The sequence below is a fragment of the Coffea arabica genome, chromosome 3c (assembly GCF_036785885.1).
Source record: "Coffea arabica cultivar ET-39 chromosome 3c, Coffea Arabica ET-39 HiFi, whole genome shotgun sequence".
Lineage (NCBI taxonomy): Eukaryota > Viridiplantae > Streptophyta > Magnoliopsida > Gentianales > Rubiaceae > Coffea > Coffea arabica.
Window position 1 is genome coordinate 27,872,413 of NC_092314.1, and position 19,686 is coordinate 27,892,098.

The window sequence follows — 19,686 nt, forward strand, 5'->3', positions numbered from 1 at the left end:
ATCACCTTTGGAATAGCACTAAGATATCAAATTTAGCTTTTGCAAGCCATGAAAGAGGGTAACGCCCAACAGCAAGTTTGCTGGAAATTTCTCAAATCTCTCACTTCCTTTGAATGAAAGCAAATGTAATAAATAAACCTACTAATATCCAAGATGGGCTAGACTAAGACTTGAGCCAAATAACAACTCTCCCATGAACTTAATAAACCCTACCAAACTAAACAATTCGACTCGCTAATTATGGCCCTAACTATCTAATTCAGATCCAACTCAACGTGAGATCTTGGACCGACTTTTTTTCTATTAATTTAGGAAAATAATACTAAAAACTTGACATTAAAATTACGGCCCACTTGAGTTTCAATGGACAGCCTATACAAACTCCATCTCGCATCAAAAAGGCATGTTTATAATAAAAAATCTTTTCTATCCTAAAATAAATGTTTAAATAATATATTTTGAAATAGATTCACAATGTTACAAAAAAATTAAAAGTATGAGAGATAAATGATATTTTCTAGAGTCAAAGGGTGCTAAATGAAACCATCAGAAACTCCCAGGGAGGTTTGTTAAATTCCCCGAATTTTAATCTCAGGATACTCATCATCAAAACTCCAATTTTTCACGCCACACTCTTGAAAGTGAAGTGGGAAAATCGTTCAAAACGTCCCTCACATTTTATAAGATGACTTTTTTCATCCCTCATTGTTAAAAGTGTAATTTTACATCCTTTACAAATTCACATTGACCAAATTTGGTCCCTACCTAGGTTTCCCACTAGTTTTTTGCCAGAATCCACCACGTGACTTGCATGTGATCATTTTTAAGGGCAAAATTGTCAAATCAAATTTTTACATAATCTGATTCATAGTCTCTCACATTTCACAAAATGAATTTTTTCGTCCCTAACATTTTACAAAATGAATTGTTTCGTTCCTCACATTTCAAAAAATGAATTTTTCCATCTCTTACATTTTTCAAAATGAATTTTTTCATCCCTCATTGATCATGTGTATGAATAGTTTTTTTCTATACACCCATGTATATATTTATTTGATTTTACATGAATAATACGAATATCATGTAATTTATCTCTATTGATTTTATCTAAATATGCTAATCGTAGTTATATACATGCTATTCAATAGATATATATATAGGGGTTTAAAACTAATAATTTTGTTTGAAATCCATGTATATATTTATATGATTTCACCATTTGAACCTATTCAATATTTGTGACCTTTCTCTTTTGGTAATAATTTATTTATTGAGTTATATAATAAGATTATCTAATTAATAGGTCCTAACTCAAATTCTATAATTGTGTTAACAAATTTCAGTTTAAATCTGAAATTTCTACTCGACACTTTTAAGACTAACAGTTGAATTACTTGCCTTGTAATTGTCTTAAAACTTGAAAGTACAAATCATTTATTTCATTTTGTCATACTTTTCTTTTGTTTATTTTTCGATCCAAATTTAATCCGATATAAACACTTGATAATATTTAGGATTAAATGTCTTCTTTATTTTCAAATTTCAAGCAAAAGAAAATGAGTATAAATGAAAAACTAACAATTTTTTTAAACTCATGTATATATCTATTTGATTTCACTTGAGCAGTACGAATAGTATGTAATATATCTCTATTTGATTTCACATGCTATTCATACTGTTCAAGTAAAATCAAATAGATATATACATGAATTTTAAAAAAATTATTCACACACATGATCAGTAAAAGATGAAAAAATTCATTTTAAAAAATATTAAGAATGAAAAAATCATTTTGTCAAATGTAAAGGACGAAAAAATTTATTTTATGAAATGTGAGGGATTATGAATTGAATTATATAAAATTTAATTTGATAATTTTGTCCTTAAAATACGATCACGTGCTTGCACGTGATGAATTCCGATCAAAAACTAGTCGGAAACTTAAGTAAGGATCAAATTTGATCAATGTGAATTTGTAAGGGACATAAAATTATATTTTTAAAAATAAAAGATGAAAAAATTAATTTATAAAATATGAGAACCGTTTTGAGCGATTTTCTCTAATGAAGTAAAGAACATGAACCCTTCTTGCGCTTACGTAGTTGTATTTGCTTGCAAAAGCTATGACCACCTACCAGGCCCGATCCCTTTCATAACTCACAGTTTTTTGTATGAGTGTTTCGATAAATGGACTCTGCGAAGACACTTCAAAAGCCGGCAACTTAATGGAAAAGAGTAACTCGTGTGGCCTGGGCCCGATCAATATGGAAAAGAGTAGATCAATATGGAAAAGAGTAACTCGTGTGGCCTGGGCCGGTAAACGGTACCATCACGCTAATTGATGTGCCAAGTGGGGCAAATTCAATGTTCCGTCAATATTGTACGCTACTCTCTGATTACCTCTGATGGGACCGGTTGCAATTTTCTTGCTGCACTTAATTGAACAACAGCCACATGAGTGACCCTTGTCTGGAAACCATTTCTGCAACCGCAAATTTATGGGAATCAGAAGATGTAGACCAAAACCGCAAATTCATGGGAGTCAGAGCCGGAGACAACAGTGTATGCACGACCATTGATGAATGTAAGATAGGAGAAATTAATTTGAATTTGAATTTAAAAATTAAAATATATATATTTTATGTATTTAATAATGATAATATATTTATTTTCAGTGTTAATTTTAATATAAATATTAAAATAACATTATGTATAAATTTATTCACAATTCAATTTAAATTATCTAATTTCATTACTATTTTTTTTTCAAAATCCAGTACATAGGAATGGGATACTAGTCTAGCTTTTATTAAATTATAAAAATATCAACAATTATTTTGTTTATAAAGAATCTGAATCTAAATCTATGAGAAGGTAAAAATTTTAAAATTATCACTCACTTAAAAACTTACATCTTTTTTTTCTAACAAATAAAATTTCATTCATTCATGATACAACGCGATATGGCTCATAGAGTACCAAATTTTTAATTGTTCATGGTGGATCCTTGAACTTGAAGATGATTAATATGATTAATCATTATTATGACTAATATGCACCACTGAACATGATATAAGAGTAGTGCACTATTAGTGCAATATTGTTCGCTACAGTAATTTTTTTACACTAAATTTTTTATTGTACAGTTTAAAAAATATCAATTCAAACAAGTTCTAAAGTTTGCAGTGCGACCTATATGTAAAGTTAACATTACGCAATTTAGAGGATACAATATAATTTTAAAATGTTATAATGAGTTCACTCTTTCTTTATATATATGTGTGTGGTGTGTGCGCGCGCGTGCGAGCGCAGGCTTGTTCTATGTTCTTAGGGTCCGTTTGGTTCATGGGATGACATATCCTATCTAATCGAATTAATTTCCTATTCATAGGATAAAATTATCCCATGGAGAAAGTGGTATTAGTTATACCAGGATAACTAACAGATAGGATAATAAAATTTTAAACTAATTTATCCTTACAAAGAATACAAATTTATACTCTTATAGTTATATAACCCTGCTCTCCCATGATAATATAATATGAATGGACTAATTTGCCCCTACTAATTAATTTTAAAGTTTTTTGACTAATTTGCCCCTACTACCAATATAACAATATTTGGACTATTTTGCCCTTATGAATGATTCAAATTCATACTGACTATCACATAACCATATTCTCACATAATAATATGATAATAAATGGACTAATTAGTCTCTACTAATTATATTAAAAATTTTTTATTAATTTGCCCCCATTCATTATTTTAAAAATTTTGACTTACCCCTATTAATTAATTTAAATTTTTTGACTAATATTCCATAATAACATCATAATAGAAGGACTATATTGCCCTTGGACTAAATTACCCTTACTAAACTTATTTTCTAAACCAAATTCTACATAAATACATAACCTTATCAATTGGATTTTGTGAATGAGGACATCAATAAGTTCAAACTCGGTCCGAAGAAAATCTACTATATTAACTTGAGTTTGGTTCATTTAAAGCTTTTAAATGTGTTAGGTTTTAATCGATTTAACCCTAATTTAGCCAAAACTCAGCTCATTATTTAATTGGATCTCAAATTTATGTTCAAAAACTTGGTCAAAATGTATTTTTAAGGGCTTGAATGGGCTAAGTTTGAGTGAATACATATTTTTATAAATCAAAACCCTTGATTCACTTTATAATTCTAAAGTTTCAAACTATTCTATTTTAATAAAAGTTATAAATATTAAATTTTTTATTAAAAACTATTAATTTATTGTATTAAATATTTTATAAAATATTAAATTATTTTATTAAAAAAGAATTTACAAATTAAAGGGTGTTTTGGTCATTAAAATAATAATTCTATCTCATCCAATTTCCAATCAAACAAAAGATAGGATTATTGACCACCATATTCTATCCAAACCAAAACCAACCAAACACTAGATAATTTAAATTATTTGTCCAGAGATGACTCAACCCAAAATTAATAATCTGAGTGGTGTTCCAAGTCTTTCTCAAGTCAATTTCTGCAATTTTTAGCGATTTTTGTAGTTTTTAAATTATTTTCTATATCGTTGCGTCCGATTGGTTCTTGTAAACCTAAGAAGGCATATTTAGCATATTTAGACACAATTATTAGTCTTATTAGAGTTTAGAAGGTTGTGTAAATATTAGTTGTCAAATCAAAATAGGAAACTTGCTTTATTTCCAACTAGAATTAGGTTTTTGGGTCTTGTAAGGTTATGGATAGCCAATCTTATTGCAACTTTTCAAAGTTAGATGATTATGAAATAAAGTTTGAGAGGTTTTCTCTTTCTTGTTCCTTTGGGAACATCCCTTAATTCAAAGTGAGTATATCTCCTTTGTTTAAGTTTTAGCTTATCAATTCAAGATTGCGTTACATTGTGACACCCTTCTACCATTCTAAACAATCTCGAACTGTTCTTAATTGGTTTAGAATCCATCTTTTGTATTTGTAATCTGATCAAAATAGATTTTTCCGCTACCTATGCAATTCGTTTCTTTAAAAACAGGAGATTGGAGATTCAGGTTCACATCAGTCTTCAATGTTCCATGTCGAATATTTGTGATGTAATTCAATAATATATTTAGAAAAGTCTTTTTGTTTGCTACTATGTATAAGGAACATATTTTGCTTGACAAATACCCTCAACTTGTTTTTTTTTTTTTTTTTTGTATGCCCTGTCTTTTTCTTCTACGTCCACCGCTAATATCAACATCTGATGCCAACTAATTGATTGTGTGAATTTTTATCTTTATGTGCTTTGCCTTTTCAAAGTTCAACTGTCATCAACAAGGAAGCTGAAGTGCTTATCATGTTTTCATTTTCTAATGACCAAACCTGAATGGTCTTTTTCTTCCATGTCCACCGCTAATATCAACATCTGATGCCAACTAATTGATTGTGTGAATTTTTATCTTTATGTGCTTTGCCTTTTCAAAGTTCAACTGTCATCAACAAGGAAGCTGAAGTGCTTATCATGTTTTCAATTTTTAATGACCAAACCTAAATGGTACTTTTTTTTTCTCGTATCTAAAAGCGTAGCATTAGTCAAATACAATTTGGAGTTCTCATTGTCTATGCCGACTGTTTCCTTCCCGTTCATTGGTTTGTCCGTTTAGTTTATTTCAGCTTTTAGCCCTATGGTAAGTTTTCTTTTCCCTTTCTCTTTCTACAGCCAACACAACGGGTAGAGGTGAATAATCGGCCAATATTTGGTATCCTCGGAGCAATGAAACTAACAGTCTTAACACTAAGGGAGGTTGGGTTCTAAAATCATATGCGAAATCTGATTTTGTTTTTAACCATTGGGATTTGATCTAGTGGTTAGGTCAAAGGTTCAAATTTCACCTAATGCATTAAGAAGAAGTGTAGTGCATCCTTTCATCAACAAATTCAAAGGGTGTAACAGTGTACTTGTCTTGTCTGACAGCTCACCTCCAATCCCATACGAGCCTAGTTCGACTTCCCCCTCCTCCAATAGCATAGGAGTAAAGGCTCCATCTCTAACCCCATACAAGGCTAGTTTAGCTTTCCCTCCCCCCACAGCATAAGGGTAAATTAGAGTAGATTGTTGACATTAGACCCCAAAAAAAAAAAATCTGATTTTCTATTCAGTAACATGTACCGAATTTGAAATAAAAATGTGTATGAAATCGGCAAAAGTGATTTCAAGTAACATATTATACACTTAATATTCATATACAACTAGTTGTACACTAGAGTTCGATATGCTATGGCTATTATTGTTTACTTGTTTAGTTTATTTATATATGATTATAAATTGGTAGATATGTACTTTTTTCGCATGCTTATTCAATGAGTAATAATTTAATGTAGCTCATACGTATACAACTAAAATTATAACACGCATTTTTTAGGGGTAATAGTTAAAGAAAATTTATATAAGTTAAAATACTTGAACTTTAGTAGTATTCTATTTAAAGCTACTAATTTTGCCAAAAATTTTTGCAGGTGTTACTTTACCGAAGTTTTCAAAGGCGTAAATGTCTTTCTACTGCCAACACAAAGAGACTCACTAGACGGTTTTTGTGAGTCACGTTACGTTAATCTTTTCGAACACTCCCAAATTTGGAATTTTCTGGTTTTGGCAAGTTCATTTTCTGGAAGCTAAAATACCTGAAAAATCAATGGTTTGTGTAAGTCTCAACAAAACCTACTAGAATCATGTTAGGATAGTAGACGATATTTTTCAAAATTCTTGAACAATATTCAGGCCACTTAAAGATGATACTGTTTTAAAGCTTCAAATCTGAAATTTAATGAATGACTATGGGTGCTTGCATTTTTCATAAATTTTTTGATGTTGAAACAAACTCATTTTCATGAACAGTGGATGTCAAACAATACAATGTTAATCACACTCTACTTTTTGTTAGTCACTATTTTTTTTTTTTTGTTATATAGTCTACTAAGTAAAAACCATATAATAAAATTGATAGTGGAAGTGTAATTAATAAAAAGTGAAAGTGCCATTAATATTCTCCTATATTATATATCAATCAATTGTTTTTCTCTTTCCTGGATAGCACGTGTAATTGAAGTGAATCAATGGATCAACAGATAGTTTTTACCCATTTCATATCTAACTCTCATCAAATCAATGTTGACTATGATTTCTCTCTCTTTTAACAACTTCTGTCTATTTGAATTAGTTCGAATTTTTGTTATCATACCTAGTAATATTCGTCTATGTGAATTTAATCGTAACATTAGAAATTTGCTAACTTTGCTAAAAACTGAAATTTTTTTATGAGAAAGAGATTGCTGCATTTTTAATGTTTAACTCAATTGTAAAGTTTCATTACTATCTCAAAAACTACATGTTATTTTTTTCAATGCATTATAATATTTGATGAATATTATCACATTCTAATAAATTTAAGCATAAAAATTTTTAAAAAATTGACATGGTAGTTGAACATTTGAAATACAATAAAATTTCTCTAAAATAAATATAAAAAATATTTAACAAAATTGTTGATGACTTATTTATGTCTTGCATAGGTTCATAATACTCGCAACAAAAGAATATTTGTGCTAATATACGGGCTAAATACTAGTTGTAAGATTAGGGTTATGTGAACAAAACTATTTTTTTAAAGCATTTTGAAAGAAAAAATATTGCATTTTTTGCCGATCCTCACTGCCTGCTGGGCTGTGCATTTCTATCCATCACAGCAAGGTGGCAAGTTTCAAGCATATGTCCTTAATAGGCATGAGATGATTATCTTAGAGTGATCCTTTCGTTGACAGATGGATGCTCTTATTACATTCATAGTCTCTGAAAGATAAGAACCAACTATATAGCATGTATATCGAGAATTCAAGCATTATCTACATCATTAGTCTAATTCTTTATAGTTTGTTAGTTATAATAACAAGCTTACAAAATGGATCTGTTTATAATAAAGAGATTTTTTTTTCAGCAAAACCCCCGTCCCTGGAGTGGGGATGCCAGTCCCCAATTTATTAATAAGACAAAAGATACAAAAAAGCTGGAGAAACCCGGAAATAAAATCTCTACTCCCTTACAACTTGCAGACGAACTGAAGAAAGTTCCCTACTATCCAAAACTATAGCCGCTTTCACGACCCTAGGAAGTTGATAAATTGTAGTACCAACAAAATCATCCTGATCCATCATACTTGCTAACTTGTCCACTGCACTATTCACCTCCCTAAAGGTGTGACTAACTGTAGAACGTAAGTGCTGGAGCAAATCTCGAATCCTGTGCGAGGAATTACACAACATCCCCGCGTTTATCATGCGAACCAAACTCCCCAAATCCACTTCAACAAGAAGTCCCAGGGTCCGAGCATTTTTACACAATTGAAGACCATGTAACAATGCCAAACTCTCAGCAGTCAATACATCAACCTCCCCAAATTCCTTATAAAAAGCGAAGATCAACCGCTCCTCATGATCCCTAAGCAATCCTGCTCTTGAAGCTTTCCCATTGGAAACACTGGCATTGGTATTTAGCTTGACAAAACCACACGGGGGTTTCTGCCAAAAGACCGCAATCCTTTTAGTCACTCGCGGCAACCTAACAGCAAAGATTGCCCAAGGGTCGTCCGAATCACCTTTAAAGTGCAGAGGAGAAAAAACCCTTGCCCGCCCTAATTGCTCAACCAAACTACCCACCTTTGATATTACCTTCTGCGCCTCAAAAGGATCCCCTTCAAACTGTGATTCATTACGGGCTTTCTAGAGAAACCATAGGATCAAACATAGTACAACAGCCCTTATATGATCCGCCGAGACAAATGAAGTAGATAAAAACCAAGATAGACACATCACAGAGTGACTGAGGACTAGTGGGGAGAATACCAAACCTTCTCCGGAAAAAATTCCAGACTTGCCTCGCCACTGCTCCATTAAGGAACAAATGGGACAAAGATTCTTCCTACCGAGAGCTAGGGGTGAGCAAATTCGGTTCATACCGAATTCATAACCGCGAATTTGAAATTGGGTATTTGGTAATTTGGTACAAATTCGGTACATACCAAATTCACCGAATTCTAATATAGTATGAAATAGGTAATGAGATTATGAATTTGGTAATAACCGATTTCGCATTCAAATTCGGTAATTGAAATAGGGTATCGCATTATCGCATTTGAATACCAAATTGGTATATAAAATTATATAATATATAGATAAATGCTATTTAGTATTAGTATATACTACTAATATATTATTATATTATATAGGTAAATGCTATTAATAATAATTAGTACATGGTATTATCATCATATCATGTACTTATAATAATAATAATATATAATAATGTACAATATATTATTTTAGTATTTGTTAATTGTTATATGACTATAATAATACAAATATATCGTAATACATAACAATATAAGATAACTACTTATTATTTTATACATGAGTAACATGACTAAAATTATATAATAATTAATACATATATGTATAATACTAAATATTAAACAATAAACATAATTAGTAATTAGAATTTAGATATTGGTAATTTGATACATCATTGATCATTCTTATTTGAATTATTGAATGTTTGAATGCGTAATCTGTAACTTGCAAGTATTAGTGCGCTCTAAATTTATATTACATATTTAACATAAAAATTCATATTATCTATTTATTAATCTTAAGGTTTTAAGTATAGACAAGACAACTAAACAGTGTAAGTGAATGCATGTGAATTACAAATCAATGTATTAGTGTGTTGATTTTCACAATAACACATGTAAGTAAATAAGTTTTATTTTGATTTGAAATAAATTATAAGTTTGTAACTAATATAACCTATTACTAATCATTGTAATTTGTAAGTTTGTAACTAGTATTATTTATTATTAATCATTGTAAATTATAAATTCATAAATTATCACTAATCATTATGCAGTCTAAGGTTTATTCTAGTTTAAATTAATCACTTTTTTGTGTTCCTTAAATCATAGACTAAGGATTCTAGGTATAAGTGATCAAATAAATGCCAATTAAATTAAACAAAAAATGATTAGAACATAAGTAATGTGTTAAGTTATGAATAAATTTGGGGATCAAATAAGTAATAATTTTTAAAAAATCAGTTTTTTTAATAGATGAATTCAGTTAGACCGAATTCATTACCGTTTTCAAATTTGAAATCGGTTGCGGAATGAATTTGGTTATGGCCAATTCGAAATTGAAAACGGTTTAGATTTCTATAGGTCGAATAACCGAATTCACCGAATTCATTGCACCGAATTACCGCTTTTGCACCGCATGCACACCCCTACCAAGAGCAGCAAGAACACCAAGAAGCCAAGACAAAACCCCTCTTTTTTAGATTTAAATCCAATGGAACCAGATTCTGCAACACCTTCAAGGCAAAGATGAAATTTTTAACGGAAGTATACTACTCCACAGAAACTTTTCTACCAATGATAAATTCCTTCTTTGATGCAAAGATTCCCAGGCTGATTTAACAGAGAACCTGCCTGTTGGAGAGTCCAGCCAAACCATGACATTATCTTGATCCAGGAACAAGCAAATCTCCTGAATTTGGTGAACCAAACCATTGGCAGCCATGCCTTTAACAACTCAACATTCTAGCCATCATGTCCGTAAAACTCTGCCACTAGCATATGAGGATCACCGATTGATACCATATCTGCCAAGGGCACTTCTAATAACCACCTATCATACCAAAAATCCATGAACCCCTTGCCCAAGCACCACCTAATCTTGGACTCAACCTCTTGAATATGTTCAAGCCATCTCCATACCAAAAGGGGCATACTCACCTGCATTCTAGATGGATGAAGCCCCTTAATGTATTTTAAGTGCATAAATCCTGACCATAAAAAATTGTTTCTGCGTAAACACCACCACAACTTAAAAGCAAAATCTTTAGACATGTCTCCAAATGACCTCACTCCCAATCCACCCTCCAATGTCGGAAACAAATTTTATCCCAAGACATCCAATGGATGCTTTTGGCAACATCCGATTTGTCCAACATAAAAGAAAGGAAAAATCGTTCAAAAAGTCCCTCACATTTTACAAAATGACTTTTTTCGTCCTTTACTTTTAAAAGTGTACTTTTACGTCCCTTATAAATTCATATTGATTAAATTTGGTTTCTATCTAGGTTTCCGACTTGTTTTTTGTCGGAATTCACCACGTGCCTTGCACGTGATCATTTTTAAGGGCAAAATTGTCAAATCAAAATTTACATAATTCAATCCATAGTCTCTCACATTTTCACAAAATGAATTTTTTTGTCCCTCACATTTCAAAAAACGAATTGTTTCATCTCTCACATTTCATAAAATGAATTTTTTCGTCCCTCATATTTTACAAAATAAATTTTTTCATTTGTCATTGTTCATGTGTATGAATAACTTTTTTTAAAACTAATTTATATATCTATTTGATCTCACATGGACAATACAAATAGCATGTAAGGATCGAAGACAACCAAGTGGAAGAGATAAACAATGTAAAAAACACAAACGTAACAAAAAGTAAATAAAAAGGAAAGAATTGCAAACCAATTAACTACACAACTCCTCTTGAGCTTGTAGATTAATTCAACCAAGCTTCTTCAGATTGATGAATTACAATCACTCTTGTGTACAAAGGAAGGTTCACCTCCTCCTTGTCCCGAACTCCACTCGGTCAAATTAGGACGTTTTATTATCCCTCAGGACAACCCTCACAGAGCTACACTCATGAAGTATTCACTCACAAATGAAAACTTTACAATAAATCTCACACCACTAAGATTACAAATCTTCTTTGAAGAGTATTTTTTCACTAAAATCTCTCTAGATCTTTTGTATATTCAATGTGCAAAAGTTGTTTGAACTATCTGACCAACTATCATTTATATAGGATCAAGAAAGTGCCTCATTAATACTTCCAATGGATAGAAAGTATCTGAAAAATCAACTAACCGTTGGAGTGTTGGACATCCGGTACTCCTGTTTTATGCATCCGACAGCAGGCAGTGAGTTTGAGAAATTTTCTTCAATTCTATCGGACGTCCGGTGCAAGCTCTTTGTGCGTCCGACAGCAAACAAAGAGATTTGAGAAATTATCTTGTTTCTATCGGACGTCCGGTGGAGACATATTCAGCGTCCGATGGTTTCGTCGACTTCGAAAGATCCTATCGGACGTCCAAAGCATGCGTCCGAAGTTGTACAATGATTATCGGACATCCGGTACTGTCATCACAAGCGTCCGACAGCTTTCAGCAACCTTTGTCTTCTTTCAATTGCACTTGTTCACGGAATCAAATAACTTCATAACTGAAAGTATATCTAGAAGAGATATTAGTAACATCCATTTGTTTTGTAAACATCAAAAGATAGGGATCAAAATCAACATTCTCCCCTTTTTTGATGATGACAAAATAATGGATGAAAAGAAACAAAAATACGTATAAGCTCCCCCTCATTCATCGCATCCAAAACTTTTAAGTGCCAAACTCATAATCTCAGAATAACTCTCCCTTACACATAACATCCATTTCTCCCCCTTTTTGTCATCATAAGATGAGAGTAAAAATCAGCTACCATAAACCAACAATAATAATAGAGAATCCAATATTCTAAGTAAAAACAGAGAAATGACAGCAATAACCAACATATCACAGAGAATTGATATCAAAAGAAGTATCAAACAAAGAAATAACAATCAAAGTAATTATCAAACCAAATCATCATTAGATCAGCGTTATTCTTTTCTCCTTTTAATTTTTGGGTTCTTGAGAATTAGTATCATGTCTAACTATCCACATGCATTTCATGCCTCTTCTCATGTTTTTTCTCACATAGCAATCACTTTTCATGTGACCTTTTTGACAACAAAAATTACACATAATCAAAGAGTTATTTACATGAACAGGTTTAATAAATCTTACTTGTTTTCTTTTGTAGATAGCAAATTCATTTGCACCAGAATTTAACTTCTTATGAGTGCCAAGATGAGCCTTTGATTTATTACCTTAAAAATAGTCTTATTTTTTATGTTGGAGCAATTCATTTAAATTATCCATTCTTTTTTTCAAATCACTTTGTTCCTTTTTTAACATTTCACAAAGTCTTATTTTTCTATCAAGTTCAAAGTGTAAAACAATATCACTCTTTTTTAAGAAATCACTTTCAGTTTTCAGTTTTTTGTTTTCTTGAAAAAGACGTGCATTGTCCTGAAGAAAAAAACTAATTTCATGTTTTAATTCCTTGTTTCTAGTATAAGATTCTTTCAAACTATCATGCAATTTTATAATGAAAGATTCGAGATCATCATAAGTTTCATCATCACTTTCAAATTGAGAGTTAGAAAATGTTACCTCATCATCTCCAATGGCCATGAAATTCAATTGAGCAAATTTTTCTTCATCTTTAATTTCACTATCGGAGTTGCATTCATTCCATGTGAACTGGAAGTTGTTGAACCTTGATTTTCTTTCACCTTTTCTCTTCTTCATTGGACACTCACTCATATAGTGTCCAAACTGGCCGCATTCATAGCATTTGTCACCTTACTTTTTGTTGGCCTCATATCTTCTTTTATTTCTTGCATTGTTAAATTGATTAGAATCTGAATTGCTAGATCCTCCTCTTCTAAATCTTTTTTTGTTGAGAATCCTCTTGAAACTTCTTGTGATGAAAGCAAGATCACTGTCATCAACTTCCGCATCTTCTTCATCTAGGGAGGCAGAATCACCTTCATCTTGAGATGCGTTTAGAGCAATGCTCCTTTTTACTTTCGCATCCTCTTCCTCTTGCATTTTGGACTTAAACTTCAGCTCATAAGAGATTAGAGAATTAATAAGAGATTCAATGGGTAAGGAATTTAGATCTCTAGCTTCTTCAATGGCAGTAACTTTACTCTCCCAATCCTTGGATAAAGCATTCAGAATTTTTTTATTTTTCTCACCTAGAGAGTATTCCTTTTCCAACACTTCTAAATTCTTAATAAGGTCGTTGAATTTACAGTACATCTCATCAATGTTTTCATGAGGTTCCATCTTGAAGGATTCATACTTTGTAACTAGAATAGACTTCCTTTGTTCTCTAACATTCTTACTATCTTCATGAATTTGTCTCAGTTTATCCCAAATTTCCTTGGCTGACTTGCAACCTTTGACTCTAATAGATTCATTTGAGTCTAAAGCACAATATAACACATTCATGATTTTTGCCTTTAAGGTGAGATGAATTCTATATATAGCAGTTAGTTCACTTCTTATTTTTGGTTTAGATCTATGAGTATTTTCATTTATAAGAGAGACATCATATGGACCTTCACTAATAATAAATCACAATTCAATATCAATAGATTACAAAAAGATAATCATTCTTTCTTTCCAACTCACATAATTTGACCAATTAAACATAGGTGATCTAATGACAGAATGTCCTTCAAAAAACATAACATTATTGGTTGTCATTTTTACTCCCAAACTGGTTGAGTTTAATTTCTAGGAGACCAAACTCTGATACCAATTGTAAGGATCGAAGACAACCAAGTGGAAGAGATAAACAACATAAAAAACACAAACGTAACAAAAAATAAATAAAAAGGAAAGAATTGTAAACCAATTAACTACACAGCTCCTCTTGAGCTTGTAGATTAATTCAACCAAGTTTCTTCAAGTTGATGAATTACAATCACTCGTGTACAAAGAAAGGTTCACCTCCTCCTTGCCCCCGAACTCCACTCGGTCAAGTTTGCACGTTTTACTATCCCTCAGGACAACCCTCACAGAGCTACACTCATGAAGTATTCACTCACAAATGAAAAGCTTACAATGAACCTCACACCACTAAGACTACAAATCTTCTTTGAAGAGTATTTTCTCACTAAAATCTCGCTAGATCTTTTGTATCTTCAATGTGCAAAAGTTGTTTGAACTATCTGACCAACCATTATTTATATAGGATCAAGAAAGTGCCTCGTTAATGCTTCCAACGGATAGAAATTAGCTGAAGAGTCAACTAGCCATTGGAGTGTCGGACGTCCGGTACTCCTGTTTTATGCGTCCGACAGTAGGCAGTGAGTTTGAGAAATTTTCTTCAATTCTATCGGACGTCCGGTGCAAGCTCTTTGTGCGTCCGACAACAAACAAAGAGATTTGAGAAATTATCTTGTTTCTATCGGACGACCGGTGGAAACATATTCAGCGTCCGATGGTTTCGTCGACTTCGAAGGATCCTATCGGACGTTCGAAGCATGCGTCCAAAGTTGTGCAATGATTATCGGACGTCCGATACTGTCATCACAAGCGTCCGACAGCTTTCAGCAACCATTGTCTTCTTTCAATTGCACTTGTTCATGGAATCAAATAACTTCATAACTGAAAGTATATCTAGAAGAGATATTAGTAACATCCATTTGTTTTGTAAACATCAAAAGATAGGGATCAAGATCAACATAGCATGTAATATATCTCTATTTAATTTTTGTTTAAACATACTGTTTATGTGAAATTAAAATAGATATATATATAGAGGGGTTTAAAAAAATTGTTAGTTTTTCAGTCAGGTTCATTCCTTTTACTCGAAAATTGAAAACAAAGAAGACATTTAATTCTAAACATTATCAAGTGTTTATATTGAATTAAATTTAGACAGAAAAATAAACAAAGGAAAAGTATTACAAAAAGAAGTAAGTAATTGACACTTTCAAATTTTAAAATAATCATAAGGTAAGAAATTCAATTGATGATCTTAAAGGTAGCGAGCAAAAATTTCAGATTTAAATTGTAATTTATTAGCATGACTATAGAATTCGAATTAACACCGATTAATTGATACTCTTATTAAACAACTCAATAAATGAATTATTACTAAAATAGAAAAGATTACAAATATTGAATAGATTCACATGGTGAAATCACATATATATAGGTTTAAAACAAAATTATTAGATTTAAACCCATGTATATATCGATCTGTTTAGGTGAAATCAAATAGAGATATATTATATATTATTTGTACTGTTTAGATAAATCAAATAGATATATTCATAAATTTAAAAAAATAAAAAATATTCGTACACGTGGTCAATGAGAGATAAAAAAAATTATTTTGTGAAATGTAAGGGACGAAACAATTCATTTTGTGAAATGTAAGGGACTATAGATGGATTATGTAAATTTTGATTTGATAATTTTGCTCCTAAAAAATGATCACATGCAAGTCATGTGATGAATTTCGGCTAAAAACTAGTCGGAAACCTAGACTGTGACCAAATTTGATCAACGTGAATTTGTAAGAGACGTAAAAGTACACTTTTAAAAATAAGGGATGAAAAAAATTATTTTACAAAATGTGAGAGACGTTTTGAATGATTTTCCCTAAAAGAAATACAAATCCTTTCCAATCTTTGGAAAACCGCTTTAGGAGGTTGAATAACTTGCAGCAAGTACGTTGGTATAGAGGAAAGAACATGCCTTAACAGAATCAATTTGCCCCCAATAGACAGCATCCACGAACTCCAATGAAAGAGACAATTTTGCATCTTCGACACAATTGGATCGAATAACATGCACATTACCCTCCCCTTGGAATTGGAGCACCCAAGTATATGAAAGGAAGGAATTGCTGCTGGAACTGTAACCTGGACCTCACCAAGTTTACCTAATCCTCCAAAGCTTTATTGGAAATAACAAAAGAACTTTTTCGGACATTAATCCTCTGCCCTAAATAAGCCTGATAAAGGCCAAAGAAGGAAACCAATGCATCTGAACAATCCTCCAAACAGCGAGCGAAAATGAATATATCATCTGCAAATGATAGATAAGGCACCCAGGATCCCGCTGACACAAAAAAAATGGCTCTCATTCTATCAAAATAAATGTTGTAGTCCTCTACCTAAAAATTCTGCTACCAGAATAAAAAGCACAGGGGACAGGGGATCACACTGACGAACACCTCTAAAAGCCTTAAAAAATCCCCTCGGTGACCCATTGATTACCACAGTAAACCAATTATTGGATAAGCTTCTAATAGAAGATTCACTGCCCCTTCTTAATGGCCAAATTGACCAAGCATAAAGATTAGAAAACTTCATTCAACCCTATCATACGCTTTCTCCATGTCAAGCTTCAATATTAAGTTAGGATGCCCCAACCTTCTATCCAAGTCCAGAGCCAGCTCTTGTGCTAATAGGATATTGTCCGTGATTCCCCTTCCTAGGATGAATCCTATCTGCCATGGTGAAATTAATTTTGGAAGCAAAGATTTCATATGGACAGACAAAGTTTTGGAGATCACCTTCGAGCTAAAATTGTAGAGACTAATTGGCCTAAAATCTTTCCATTGTGACATTCCCGGAGCTTTTGGGATAAGAACAATAGTTGCACTCGAGAATCCTCTAGGTTGCTGTAGCTCTTGGAAAAACTCCTAAACTACGTCCAACAAATCCATTCCAATAATTTTCCTGATAAAAACTGCACAAACCCATCTGGTCTCGGTGCACTCTCAGGAGACATCGAAAAAACCACATCCTTGAGCTCTTCCAATGTAGGTAGACTCTATATCTGGACATTGTCTGCCTGAATCAATTTGGGAATCGGGAAATCCAAATGAGGGGTCAGTCTGTCCTGTCACTTCAACATGAACAAATTTTGAAAGTACAGAGTGGCTGAAGCTTTTATGCCTTCTTTCTCCTCTACCCAACGACCCAAATCATCCTTAATGTGAAAGATGAAGTATTGACTCCTCCACTATTTAATCACTGAATGAAAAAATTTGGTGCTCGCATCACCTGCTTGAATCCATCGAACAGTTGATTTCTACCTCCAAAATTCACATTCTACCACTAACGCCTTGGCATAGACTGCTCGTGCTTCCCCCAATCGCTTAGCCAACTCATTACGCCTCAAGTCCAACTTCTCCTCCCTTTTCCGTAGCATTTCTTCAGCTTCCTTAACTGCACGAAAGATATTGCCAAAGACTTGCTTGTTCTAGACCTGCAGAGCATGTTTAACATTCATTAGTTTCCTATGAAATCTTGCCATCCCACCAACATTAATCGAACCCTGCCATGCTTGCTGAATAATTATCAAAAAATTAAGGTGTTTCCTCCATACATTTAGAAATCAAAATGATGAAGCTCCATATCCAGAATTTCCACACTTAATCAAAAGTGAGGCATGATTAGAGCAACCAAGCATCAAATGGAAGACCTTAGTAGTGCTAAATAAATTTGACCAAATGGCATTTATTAACACTCTACCCAGTCGCTGGCAAACCACACCATTTGTCCAAGTAAACTCTAGACCATCAAAATCCACATCAACCAGACCACACTTAAAAATCATTTCATTTAATTCCTCCATATTCCGAGAGTTAGGAGAAGCCCCCCAGATCACTCGTGGTTAGTGGATATGACGTTAAAGTCCCCCGCCACCATCCATGGACCTGAACTTTGCCTATGAACTGTCTCCATTGCCTGCCATAACTCCTGTCTCCCTACCCTTATGCATTTAGCATATATTGCACACAAATTGAGGACAAACCCCACCCACCTAATTTCCATGTTAACCAATTGATCTCCTACCTCTTGATAACTAACTAACAGCTCCTCCATCCAAAAAATCCAAATTTTTCCTTCCAATACTTAGATAGCCTTAGAAAAGTTCAACATGCAACAAATCGAAGGTAATCGAGTATCATCCATCATTGGTTCAAGTAAAACTAGCAAACGTATTCGGTTATGAAAGCACAATTTATGAAGATATCTTTGAGAATCATGATGAGACGCACCCCTTATATTCCAAACTAGGAAATTAATCAGACTTATTATTTAAAACAAGAGAAGATTTAACTTGTGAAAGAAACCCCTGGAGTTTCTTGTTGTAATTCACTGGTCATCTCGATTTCCTAGCCAAGTTATTCAACAACACAGTGTCCTTTGCGTCAACAATAGCACCCCATGGCAATCGAGCATCTATAAAATCCAAATTACTCAATCTATGCTCCAACAAGAATTTAAACTGCTGAACTCCTAGATCGAGCACCCCTCCTCAATATGCTCATGCAACAATTGCATACGATGCAGCGGTGGAGCCCGCGAGGAGGACAAAAGAGACGAGACTCCAACTAAGTTACTTCTTACCTTCGGTGACCAATTGCATAGTAGCTCCAATTCCCTATCCATACTCTCTAAGACTGCAAAGGAATTCAAGGTCTCCACTAGCTCCTAAGCCAGAACCAGTTCACTATCCTCCCGACCTACACTTCCCCCTGTAGTAAACCCCTAAGCACGCGAAATCTCCCCATAGTTCAAAGCTAGACCACCCACTTACATCTCCCCATTCTGCCTGGAGCCTTCACCACACTCCTAAGCCATGATTTGCCCAAGTTCCTGGCTTCGTTCAACAGCTGAAACCGTTAGAACCATGTCAACTGATTCAGTAGCCAATTATTGCCTTTTTGTATTAGGCTTATAAACTATGTTTCCCTCCTTCTCTGCATGGTTTGACCTCTGCACAGTAATAATTTGAGATGCATCTACTAATGTACCGCTCCCTATTGGGGTCTTGGTGTCGTTCACTTGTCTTCTTGCATTATCATCATCAAACCTTCGGTCCCCGTTGCCATTATCAACTAGGATTTTCGCTTTTTCTCTTACATGAAGTCCTGAGAACTCACAGT

The 19,686-nt window shown here is 33.1% G+C and overlaps 1 protein-coding gene across 1 annotated transcript; it reads right to left on the reverse strand.

Moving 5' to 3' along the window:
- Positions 1-8,065: 8,065 nt before the first annotated feature.
- Positions 8,066-10,603, reverse strand: LOC140037900 (uncharacterized). The gene is made up of 2 exons (XM_072083060.1): positions 10,454-10,603; positions 8,066-8,752 (listed from the first exon to the last, which is right to left on the reverse strand). Exons 1-2 carry the CDS (start codon positions 10,601-10,603, stop codon positions 8,066-8,068), a joined length of 837 nt encoding a protein of 278 aa, XP_071939161.1.
- Positions 10,604-19,686: the final 9,083 nt, after the last annotated feature.